This window comes from Sparus aurata, chromosome 16 (assembly GCF_900880675.1).
Source record: "Sparus aurata chromosome 16, fSpaAur1.1, whole genome shotgun sequence".
Lineage (NCBI taxonomy): Eukaryota > Metazoa > Chordata > Actinopteri > Spariformes > Sparidae > Sparus > Sparus aurata.
Window position 1 is genome coordinate 14,654,445 of NC_044202.1, and position 12,347 is coordinate 14,666,791.

General features: G+C 43.0%; 1 protein-coding gene across 7 annotated transcripts in view; it reads right to left on the reverse strand.

Annotated features, from left to right (window-relative positions):
* Window positions 1-12,347, reverse strand: part of eml1 (EMAP like 1) — a 54,866-nt gene that overhangs the window by 20,024 nt on the left and 22,495 nt on the right. For 5 of the 7 annotated variants that reach the window (XM_030391392.1, XM_030391388.1, XM_030391387.1 and 2 more), the window contains exons 2-3: window positions 1,598-1,780; window positions 1,312-1,365 (exon numbers count right to left, since the gene is read on the reverse strand). In XM_030391392.1, the coding sequence (XP_030247252.1) occupies window positions 1,312-1,365; window positions 1,598-1,780 (237 nt within the window). The remainder of the gene's footprint in view (window positions 1-1,311; window positions 1,366-1,597; window positions 1,781-12,347) is intronic. The other 2 variants (XM_030391393.1, XM_030391394.1) reach the window with 1 other exon arrangement.

Sequence of the window (12,347 nt, forward strand, 5' to 3'; positions counted from 1 at the left end):
GTCTGTGTGCCTGGGTTAGGCTTTGTGAAGCTGATCATTCAGTTGAGGGAAGCAGGCTGCTGCCTCTCTGCAGCGTAAAGGGGAGAGCAGTAGAGGAAAGCAGCTCTGAGTCTGAGTCATCCTCCGGCTCCCAGATCAAACTGAAACTTCTTCCGTCCACAGTCACTCCAGAGACTGGAGCTGGCAGCAGCTCAGAATCACAATCTGTTTCTGGTTCATCATTCAAATGCATGTTTGAGCACATAAAAAGGGATGAAGTGCAGCTGATTTCACATGCATGACTTCATCAGCCTCTGGGGTAAAGATGCTGTTGGAGAGACTTGATTGTATCGAACACGACTCAGCTGAAAATCGACACATGCAATATAGTATGTGTATAGAAAAAGAGGAGAAATCTATGATAGTTCAGTGAGTTCTTATCCTGTGATTATGTGCTGACTGTGGTAGAACCAGAAGAGTATAAGGCAAGTCAAACAGGATCTTTTCCCTCCCAACCAAATGGTTTTTGTGTCCAAACCTAAACAGACCATAAAATGAAAAACTGAACCCAAAGAAACATAAAGTTGCATCATGAGTATGCAGAAACACACATTGCCAACAGTTATCTTGGCAATTTGGTCATCGTGTTGATGTTTGGTAACATGTTTATTAATGTTCTTGTAGAGAGATAGATGAGAAGATTGATACTGATCTACGATCTGACCCTATCTCATCCAATCCGATATCCACTTGACAGACACTTAAGTGACGTCAATTTTCTCATCTAAATCTCAGCAAGAGACCTAACAAGTCTATTTGCCAAAATTTCGAACTATTACTCCATTGCAACTTTTGTAGCTGAGGCCACACCCACTTACACTGCCAGGTGTAAGTGTCGTTAAAAGATATTACATCACAACATTTTTCAACAGTTCTTCTCTTTTTTGACAGGGACAAGAGTTTGAGTGCTGATTTGTTGTTTAACAGAAAGGTTGCACACACACAGGTGTAAACATAAAACGTGCTTAGCAGCTAATTCTTACTAATTTTGTGGTGGTGCATCGGTCAATTAAAATCTTCAATGAGTTTTTAGATTTAGAAGCAGTGTGAAGAGGAATGCTGATGCCCCCTGGATAAAACCATTTCTATCTCCAGACTCAGACCACAGTGCATTGACCTCAGGCAGTGTAGTACTGACAGTAACTGTGTGTTTCCTGGTGAAATACTACAGTGTAGACTATAGAATTCCAGCAGGCAGTGACTGAAGGGTGCTCTTTTGTAAACACAACACCAGGCCTGGTTAGTGCAGACAAGACTTCACAGTCAGCATACCTGGCTTCCCAACATTGCTGTCTGCTGAGGAAGACTTTCTCATCAAAGCAGGGTCTATACACATGACGCACAACACGTTTAACAACACAACACAGTCCAGGAGAAGAGAGGACAGGAGGGAGAGAAAGACAGAGGAGACCGACAACCAGTCAGAGAAAGGAAATAAGCGAGTTTCGAAGGAGACATGATCAAGAAAGAAAGCGGAAAACAGAGATCTCCAATAAACCCTGTTGTTCTACATCCCGGAAAAAGCAACTGAGAGACCATGCTGATGTAAATATGTTACCTTTGGTGGGTCCTCTGCGTGACCCCATGGCCTGCTGCTCCTCAGATGCGTTGAGCCGGCGCACCACATCGGCCAGAGCAGACTTAAGCAGCTGGATCTCGTCCTCCTGCATCTGGACCCTCTGCTCCAGGGAGGCGATGCGGTCGGTCACCTCCATACTGCTGGCTGCTGACGCACTGTCATCTGAGGACACACATGTCAGAGAAGAGGAAAACGTTACAAAGCTGATAGAACAGGCGTAGAGTTCTCTTTCACATACAATCAAATGTAAGTCGGGTGGTGCCGTCCATGTTGTGTCACAGAAGACAGGAACTGTTTTATACACAGCAGGATGCCAATAGGACATATTCTCTGGCATGGCGGCTGAAAAAAATCAACTTTTCTTACAAAAAGCACCTTTAAGATATTCTGTCTCAAAGCATTCAATTATTTCCAAAAAGCCATGTTGGGTTCCAGATACTACTATCAACTGTTTTTATATAAAAAGGCTTTTCATGCCTTTTCATTCATGCAGATGGAGACAAATATAGGACAGACAAAGACCGAAAGGAAGGATTGAAAAAGAAAGTGCAAAGCCGGGGTTGAGATACAAACTCCATTCACACTGTAATCTCACTTTTATGCTTTTTTTTCCCCCTCTGACTGTGTCTGTGAAAGGGTTTGCCATCTGGTTCAAAGACCTGGCTGCTTCTCTATTAAACCTTTTATTCATGAGCCCGTTTGTTTGTTCACTGAGTTTAAACTAACTTAACATGTCATTCCCACCTCTCCATCTGACCCCCGATAGAGGCCAAGCACCGGCCACCGGGGTCCACTTCATTAATGGCAACTCACACGCACACACACACACACATGAAGGCAGGGTCTCCTCCATTAAGACTTTGATGTCACTGGGACTTGATGAAATATTAATGTAAATCACTGCTGTGTTTTCCCTGCAGACTTGCAATAACAGTTTAATGCATTATGCATTAGAGAGCAGGCATCTGGTGATTAGGCAGATCTGCAGTCTGTGTTCCTCCTGTGAGTCTGAGCTGCCTGCTAACATTATGGGTTTCTGAGGAAGCGCTTGACTTCTGTAAATAACATATTCAAAACAATCAAGGGCGGCGGCGTTTTAAACACGTTTTAATATCTGAAATGTGTCGGAATTCAGACAATCTGGTGAAAGCAAAGTGGTGTGACGAGTCTATTAAATAAACGTCCCTGATCAGTGCCTCTAAATGTCCAAAACACATGGAATGGCCTTTGTACAGCTTGTCCGGGGTAATCTAAGGCCCTGCGATTCCAAATTGATTTGAAAAGACATTAAACATTCTCGACATGAGGCTGAGCTCGCGCATCCCCTTCAGATGGGTGCTAATGCTTTTGGTTTAACAGCTACACTAAAGGTTTTGGCTAAAGAAAGGATGTAAATAACGTTGTTTCAAATAAATTTGGGATGTCAGGGCTGGACAAACTGTATGGAGCTGTGGAGCGTTTTAAAACAAGTCTCCATCTACTCTGTAGTTGTTCAGGAGAATGCTGCAACTCTGTTTTACTGTAAAGCTCCAGAAATGCTTTGTGGTTAATAAGCTTCACCTGAAGTTCCATCAGCATGGGGATGAGTAGATAATGAATGTTTTTTTTTTATTTTTGGGTTATCTACTCTGTTAAAAAAGTAAATGTGTTATTTGGAATACAAAGACAGTATGTTTCACTTAAATCATCAAACACAATTAATTTAACATACATGATTTTCCAACCGAGCATCAAAGGTTATTCTATCATGTGAAGGGCTTATTGCATAGGTGAATTAGTCTTGATAAAAATGTAAAATTCAAGCAAGGGTTTTCGTCTGGGTCCTGTTTAGCACAGTTTTTTGTCTTGTATGAAAATATCATGGAAGTGCAACACTGACTGACAAATGATGGGATAAGTCATCGTTGTCTTTCATTTCAAATCCAATCAGAAACAAAATCAAAACTGCCACCAAAACACTTTCATCTCTCAAGTATCCACAACTAAACTATAATCCCATCAGGTCCAATGAGGTCAGTTTAATTTAACTGGCAGATTACGGCGGAAAAGCAATTTCACAGATTTGTTTATGAGTGGACAAATTCCATTAGTGAGAGCTGGTTATGAATTGTTTCAGTCGGGAAAACCCCTCGATGAGACGGGATGGTGAATGGCTGCATTAGGCAGATGGGACACTTGAAGCTTGTAGCAGAAAATGGAAATCTGAACAGATTCAGCACGGCTGGATCCACCAATTACTTCTCAAATAGAAACAGCAACACGTACTGTTCGCGCACGCAGAAGCATCCTCCAGTGCCCTCTTTGATTCATCTGGAATCGCTTCTGTCACTGTCACAGCTATTACTGGTGCTTTGTGATGAAAACACACATAAGATGTCTTCCGAAAAACACACTCTGCTTCACCGGCCGCCCAGCGAGATGCCATAATGAAAACTCCCCATCTGGAGAAATGGAGTTAGATGAAAACTGCAGGTGCACAATCTAATACATTACACTCCCAGCAGTGAAATACAATAAGAAATACTTCTGCTTTAGTTCATACACTTATACATTCACTTACAGATTCATACTCAAAGGGGATGCTTCCTTCTTTTCACAACTTCAGAAATAACTCTCTGCTCACCTGAGACGCTCTCTTTGAAGCCCTCCTTGTTCATATTCAGTGAATTTCCCGAGATAAAGCCTGTATTATTTGTTCAGCATCTGTTGAGGGTCTGCTCCCAACACTGACACAAAGACGGCATGATACCATGAGTCGTGGAGGTACAATGACTGGCTGTCACAGCGCCGCTCGGGCACCCTCCCTCTGTCACCCCGCTCCCCCGGTTTAATAGCTCTGGGGCAATTTAACGCCCAATAACACGTTCAAACCAGGAAAGGTCAGTGGAGCTTAAGTCTGGTGTTTGTTTTCATACAGGAGCCTGTGTGATGATGGTGTGACACTGATGCGCCTAAATTTGGTCTTGATGTGACGGCACTCTCTGGGGGCACAGGTCACATGATTTCTGTCTAGAGAGTATGAATCAGTGAGATGTCAATCTTCATTTAGCAACAAATCCATCACACTTCACAACCCTGGACACCCAGGCCTCTCTCTCACCCCCACAAAAGCATCTCATTTCACCCCAGCAGCCTCCTCTCCTCTCACACCTGTCAGCCCGGTCGCTTAAATTACTTCATTTCTGTCACTCTTTCCTGTCAGAGCTTCTCCCTCGCTGTCTTCTTCCGTTCTTGTTTCATTATCTGGTCAATATGTGGCTGGATCTCAAATCTGAGACAGACAGCTATCTGCTCGCCCTAATGCAATGTGACACTATTACGTTTCTCTGCAAGGCCACGTCGTTCTGGCAGGACCACCTGCCCGCTTAAGTGCTTGTCCATCACTTCAGCCACAGCGACTACTCGATCAAGGGCGAATAGAAAGCAGGCACTCTCTTCAGTTCATTTTTCCTGCTCTATAGTAACCACACCCACCCCCTGCTCTCATCCCCTTCTTATTCCTGAGTCATTTACTGACCTCGCCGCCATCAATTATGAACACTGGAGCGTGCACACATGCTTTGACCCATTTCCGCCCATTTGCACTCTCCTCAACCAAGAAGATCAACACAGTAAAGGAGGAGGAGGACTAAAACAGTCCTGGCCCTCTCACATTTTGAGAAATACATGTCGACTTCATGTATAAAATATCTTCTGCAGCAGCCCTGAGCTGTCTGGCTTTCTTCTTTTAGACTTGCACTTTTATATACTTTACAAAAACACGTGAGGACGAGAATATATATAAGTACACACTCAAGAAATTAAAGATGATGACGTGAGGAAATTCCCTGTCGAGATACCAGCTGTCTCACCATGTGTTCGAGAACTCCTGCACACTGACAACCAGAGTGATTGATGTCTATTTTCTTTTCACCCAGCGGTGCAACGCAAAGCAAAAAAACAAAAGCCGAACTGACTTGATGGAAAGTTCAGCGGCCAGGTTAAGCTGCGCCACAATGGGGGGTTTTGAAGAACCACCAACCAGTGTTTGCAGAAATCCAACAGATCAGAGGAACACGAGGCTGCAGGAAACAGCCTGTCACAACATTACGACAACAATTCCTGTTTTCAGAGACAGAAAAGCTAGTGCTGACTGCTGGCACGTAGTTCCCATTTGCTGGATGCAGCCGGAAAACAGTTTGCCAACTGGGTTTAATTTCATAATGTGAGTGCACGCGGCCAGGTGGTGCACCGCCGCATCGTGCCAGTTCAGCTGCTGCAGATTGTGCCTCCAGGAGAGCGATTTTTCCCAAGACCTATGAGTCCCACTTATTAAACAACCTGACTTCATTCTGCTGCTGGCTTCACTAATGGAAGTCCAGACCTAATCATAATCAAATGGCATGCAGGATTTAATTTCATGCCAAGAGGTAAAGGAGGCAGTGATTTAGAGACAGACAGGGACTGAGGCAGCGGGGAGAAAGAGTTGAATTAGAGTGGATGTAGGTGGTGCAGTGAATAACCTCCATAATAAAACAAGAGTCTACAGATATGCTAGTAGATCTGTGGGCTGTACTGGAGTACAGTGCTGCTTTGAGCTAAATGTTGGTATAGTAAGCCTTTTCAGATCTGGTATCATCATGATCCTGAGTGATCCAAGTCCTGTCTGCTTCTGTGTCTGAAGTATGTAAGTCAGTAAGTAAGTTTTTATTTATATAGCACTTTTTTCAAAAGAAAGTTTGCAAAGTGCTGTACAGGGTACAGTAAACATAAAACATAAGTGAAAATATGAGTCAAAACAAACATAAAAGTAAATAAAAAATAGATAAGATAAAATAAAACAAACATACATGTACAGATATGTGCAAAGAGTGAGTCGTACCTCCCAACAGCTGTTTTAAAACACTGTTTCAACTGATTTACCTTGACACCAAATTTTCTAAAGAATAAAACATATTGGAAGGTGTCTACATTTACAACTCTATTTAATATTACAGTAAAAAGTAACTTATACATGGTACTTCTCTGTCATCTCTGGAGGAAGTCCCCAGACTCCCTTTAAAAAATGCTCAATTTTGAGTCTTTACGCTTTGGGAGAGACTTTATAAACTGTGAAACGCTGTTTACAACAAATTCTTAAGCATTTGGGTCTACCCGTTAATTCAGGAAACATTATGCAGGAAGATATTTGTTTCTTTGTGTAAAAAAGTGTCTGTGTGATTCAGTGATGTATGTGTATATTTGCATATAGAGTGGGGAGGTGAGAGACGCATTTAATGCCAGCTGTGAATTGACGGGCTTGAAGCCGTCCACCTGCGATCGGATCACGCAGGATGGATTGTAAAAACAAATGTGAACAGAGTATCATGTTAGCATGCTAACATCTGCATTTGCATTAAACACAGGACAGCTGAGGCTGATGAGGATGTCAATAGTTTTGCAGGAATTTGGTCAAAAATCTAAGTATTGGACAAAGTCATTAGAACTCATCTTCTGGGGACAATGAATGCCTTGACAAAGATTCATGGCAATGAATCCAACAGTTGTTAAGATATTTCAGTCTGGAACAAAGTGGTGGGCCAATTGGCTGACACTGCCATCCATGCTGCCTGCATAGCTAAAAGGCTGAAATAATATGACTGCATGTTTCTGAATCTTAACATGCAGAGTGTGAGACATGACAAATATCACGCCTGAAATTGCAGCAGTTAGAAAATTGCCGTCTGCCCCAGGCATGACTTAAATCATCCATCAGCTGCATGTCAGCAGAATGAGAAATGAGACCGGAGACAGAGTGAAAGCAAAGGAGAAAGAAAAAATAACTTAAAGTCTCATCAATCCTGTGTGTCACCTGCAGCGAGCAGAGAGGTGTGTTAGCTAATCAACTGGCCAGATTAGGGAGACAGATGCTTAGTTTACAAGCCGCCTCGATGGCTCCTGCTGGACCGGAGCTTAGGGGCTATAAATAGATAGAGGTGGATCAGAGAAGGGGAAGCCCTCACACGACCTGAGCGGAGATTAAAGAGGAGACGGTGCGGGTAGAGAGACAATCGCACAAACTCTGACAGGGGGGTTAAAATAAAGATGGAACTGTTGATACGTGTGTGTGGGTCAAAGAGGAACATGAAGAGAGGCCAAACGATCCCCACGAGAGATCCTACTGTCCTCCTAAGAGCATGTTAAACCCTTCCTGCCCTTCCTTCCTCCCATCAGCTACATCCTTCCTGGGGTCAAACGCAGGTCAAATGGGACGATACGAGTTCCCCCACCTTGCTGCTCACACCATCACAAAGACTTCCACACATGCACCAACACACACACACACACACACACACACACACACACGGTCACGGTTAATGATCAGGTGATGCACAGCACACCGTCAGCATTTTTGTCTGCCTACAGAGTCCTAAGGGACTGTGTATAAATTATTAGAAGGGGAGGCGAGGTCAGGAAAGGAGCTGCATTGTGTGTTTATTCTTTGGAGTTTTTTTTAATGCCTCAGAATTATAACGCAGCCGTCCCTTGCTTGATTGATAAAAATAAAGAATAAAATTGCTGTAAATGATCGCTTTAGTGGGCACAGTGGGTCATTGACGTGCACTTACCTATATCTAGAGAATATGTCTCTATTTCAGGGATTTATACTAAAAGTTGATCCTTTTTGTGCATCAAAATCAAAAGTAAAGCATGAAATATGTCATATATTCAAAATTCAATAGCCAGAAGTCACTCATCTTAATTAATTTGTACATTTGCCTTTTCGGCTCAATAATGCTTGAAAGGGCTATAGTGGCCCAGTACTATTGTGGTTTTAGAGAGATATCAGATATAAGGTGGTGTTAAATGTCTTTTTTCCAGGTCCAGATAAAATAGTAACAATGGTAGGGAGTGTCTTTCTACTTTTCTAATTCTAATAAACTGAAATATAAGCTGTAACCCTCCGTCCAACGACAGTAACTTTGCTACAGTCCCTGAAGACTTTCCGAGAGGGTGGGAGGAATCTGAAAGTCGAAAGGAGAGAGAGAAAAGACACGGCCCATTGAGGCAGAATAACTCCTTCTTAACTCCATACTGTATATACGCCAATAACACCCTACACACACACACACACACACACACACACACACACACACACACACACACACACTTCTGCACACACTGTCAAAGAGGAAGTGTTCACGGTGTGGCGGAGGGATTATGCTGGCTATGTGGAGCAGATCTTGCTCAGTGCTAGTGATCCCTACACTCAGGGGGTTTGAGCTTAGCAGCCGGCTGGATTTGTATTCTGTCTCTCCCTCCGTCTCTAACCTCCTTCACCTCTCCCTCTATTTGTCTGTCTCATGAAGCTGTGGTGGGATGGAGTCTTGAAACAGGGCTCGCAATGAATTGACTGTGGGAGGAAAAAGAGAGACCGGAGGATTACACTTAAAGAGGGCTCGGCAGTTTTTCTCCAACATCTGTCCTCTGCTTCTCTTGCTCTCGTCTGTGCTGCACAGTCCAACGACAGATTAGCTCTAGTGACGGACTGTTTGGGAGGACATGCAGACTTCAGAGCCAGGGATGTTTCAATATTATAAAGTGGAGTGCAGTGACTTTGCAAAAGTAGTGTTTACCATTAATAGGGCTTAGAAATTCACATGGATATTGTCATACAGTTTAAAAGACAGTGATTCAGAAGTTGCAATGCTAAAGATTTTCATTAAATCAAACCCTGTTACCGATAATTTCAAGGGTCTACATGTATTCAGCAATTGTTATTTAACGTTTTTCAATGTTAGTGGCAGGGTCCGCCATCCCCATTATGGATTCAAATGACCTTACATGAACGAGAGATTAATGGAAAAAGATACAGCGGCACCCGCTACGTGGTTAAAGCTTTATTGTCTCTCCCTGCGTGGAGAAAAGGTCAAAGCCTTTGATGGCCTTTAGATAACGTTTAGTCATCGGTTCTTCAGACAGGTTGCACAGTGGCTGAAAAGGTTTAAAGGTGTAATTTGAAAAGATTTGGCAAGAATTCGAAGGTCGCTTGAAAATATAAGGAGCAGCATATCATATCAGAGTCAGATGGTGTATAGTTGTAAAATTAATGAAAATAGATTTGAGAATAATAACTTACTTGACATTTTGTGTGTTTATTCTGTTTGTTCATTCTAATAAAAGCTAGGGGACTGTCGCCTCTAGAGGTACAAAGTGGGATTGTTGGACAGTACGCGCTGGGGCTAGCTGGTTAGCATGCTAACTTCCGTACAGCCCTGCAACACAGTACACAGAAGTATTTGACATAATGTCTACACAGTTGTTTCTTCACACTCCTCTGGCCAAATTGCCCCTTTAAGGTATTAGAATCAAACCTGAGCAGGATGAAAACAGTGCCAGCCCTGAGAACACACCACTGCTGATATTTGCTATTTGAGCATTTTGAGTTACAGTGACCGAAACAATCTCATTACCAGCATGGGGTTGGGCATGAGAGAAACAAAATAATTCAACATTTGTTTTGTCTTCGGTGTCTAATAGATATATAAGAGCCTTCCCTAATAAAAAAACAAAACAAAACTCATTGGATCTATATGAGTCACAAGGGGGCCATATGTGTGATGAATTTTGCAAAAAGGTGACAAGTTTGCAGCGATAAGCCTGTTAATATCCTTACCATAATACAGTAAACAGATGGCCGCAGTCCCTGAATGAAAATGGAGCTCTTTGCTGAATCAGCATAAACAGGGAGGCAGTTGTTATGGCAACTATATTCACCCAAACACCGGTGATTTGTACTTTATGTGACTCCTCTGTCTAGGATTAAACTAATAAAAAGTAACAAACAGCTGAAGAAAGACACCCCTCTTGTTGCCGTGACTTTTAGGGCAGGAACAGACCACAGAAGCTCTAAGTCATGCTTGGCAGCGACTCCGGGCTCTGACACAAGCCTCTCTCTCAGTCTCAACCTTTCTCCACATAAAACAGGGCTTTGTCCTCTCCGTAACAAACAACCAGGAAGGAACAGGAGGCGGGACACTTCTTCGATCCAATATGTTTGTGTGTGTGTGTGTGAGTGTGTGCACTTATTTTGTTCCATCCAGTAAGAGTGTTGTTATGGGAAACCAGATTTCCATGGTGTGAGAATGGTCTCACACATACAGACTGTCACTAGCCTGAACATCAGCCAATTGTACATCTGCCATCTGGAGGCAAGAGAACATACAGTGGCACTAGTGTTGGCAGCGAATGAGATCATTACACAACTAGAGACCAGGCGGCACGATTATCGGGAAGGGAGGCGATAGATTATTGGGGGCCCTGCGCTATAAATCGTCGCCTTGAACTGCCCAATCAAATCGAGGACTACATGGCGCTATGTTCGCTCAGTGCATGGGGTGTGCTCAGCTCGACTGATGGAAATGTTAAAAACTGGTTTTAGTGCATTTCTATCCCTCCAATGCACTCACGCTGCTATATGTCAGTGATGTTCAATGCATTTCGGGAGTTATTTTGGGATGATTTACTTTTCTGCGCTCTCACCACACAACAATCCTGACTGCTTCTACATGCGGTCTATTTTTACAACCAGAGCTGTCACATCACCCAGAAAACACACCTGAGCCTGTCCCAGCTATGTTTGTCTCGAGTGAGCGATAAACCTGATAAGGCCACCTCATTACATTTTCTTTGCTCGCTGTGGTCTCAGTGGACGGTCGCCCCCCCGTGGGATGTTTACAAGGATTCTGATTTACTTAAATGCTTCTGGTGAAAAAGCAGTTCTCTGAGCTGTGAGCTTTATTTCCAGTGGGTGTTACTGCACAGATTTCTAAATAAATCTGAGAGAAGAAATATCCCCCTCACAAGCTGTTTCAGTTCGTCCAGTTGGTTGGTTTAAATAGTTCTGGTGACTTTGAGGAGTCCTGAGTCATCATTTAAATTCTTCCCATAGCTCACTGATTGGACCAGTCAGCCATGAGGTTTCATTGATCGTCAATGTTGGCTCTCCAGACTTTAAATGTAAGTGTTGACTGAGGCCTCTGGGTCAGTGGTTCCCAAAGTGGGTGCCTCGAGAGTCTTAAAAACAGCAGTTAGCATCAAAAACACACTATCAATAACTTTGTATTGAGCTGAGCCGCAGACACTGACACAACAACTCACAGTTTCTCATTGTCATGGCAACACATTTTCCAGCTCCTCAGCAAAAAAATAGCCTTCAGTCAGAGCAACGGCGGTAAACAGACATAGATCAAAGAAATGCTGATACATCTCAGCCCTCGGCACAGTCTGACGGGAGGGAATCTGAGCGAACTAGCAAACTGAAATCAGACTCAACACTGCTCTGTTGACACCGTCAAACCACAGGCTTTATCTGTCATTGTCAGTGTTGTGTTGTTTGATCTGCAGATTTTATTCAAATTTGAGAATTGGTCTGTATTATTGATCTCGATATAATACTTTACAATATAGCCTGAAACAGTAATATTAAATCTAAAAGTGTGAAAACCGATAAGCATCTGTGTACAATCAAGCTTGCTAAACTGGAAACTGGGTGGCTTTGGGGTGATATTTCTTTTGAGGAGGGGCCTTAGGCTTGGGAACAACAGTTTTGAGTAACGTCAGATTTATTCCACAACAAATACAAAAGTTGACAGTGAGACAGCTTCAAGTTTCAAGTGAGTTAACAGGTCATCTGCTCTGTTTATCACAGAGGCGAAACTGTTCCACTGCTCTGTGATTCTGAAAACAAAATGTGACATTTACCACCTAT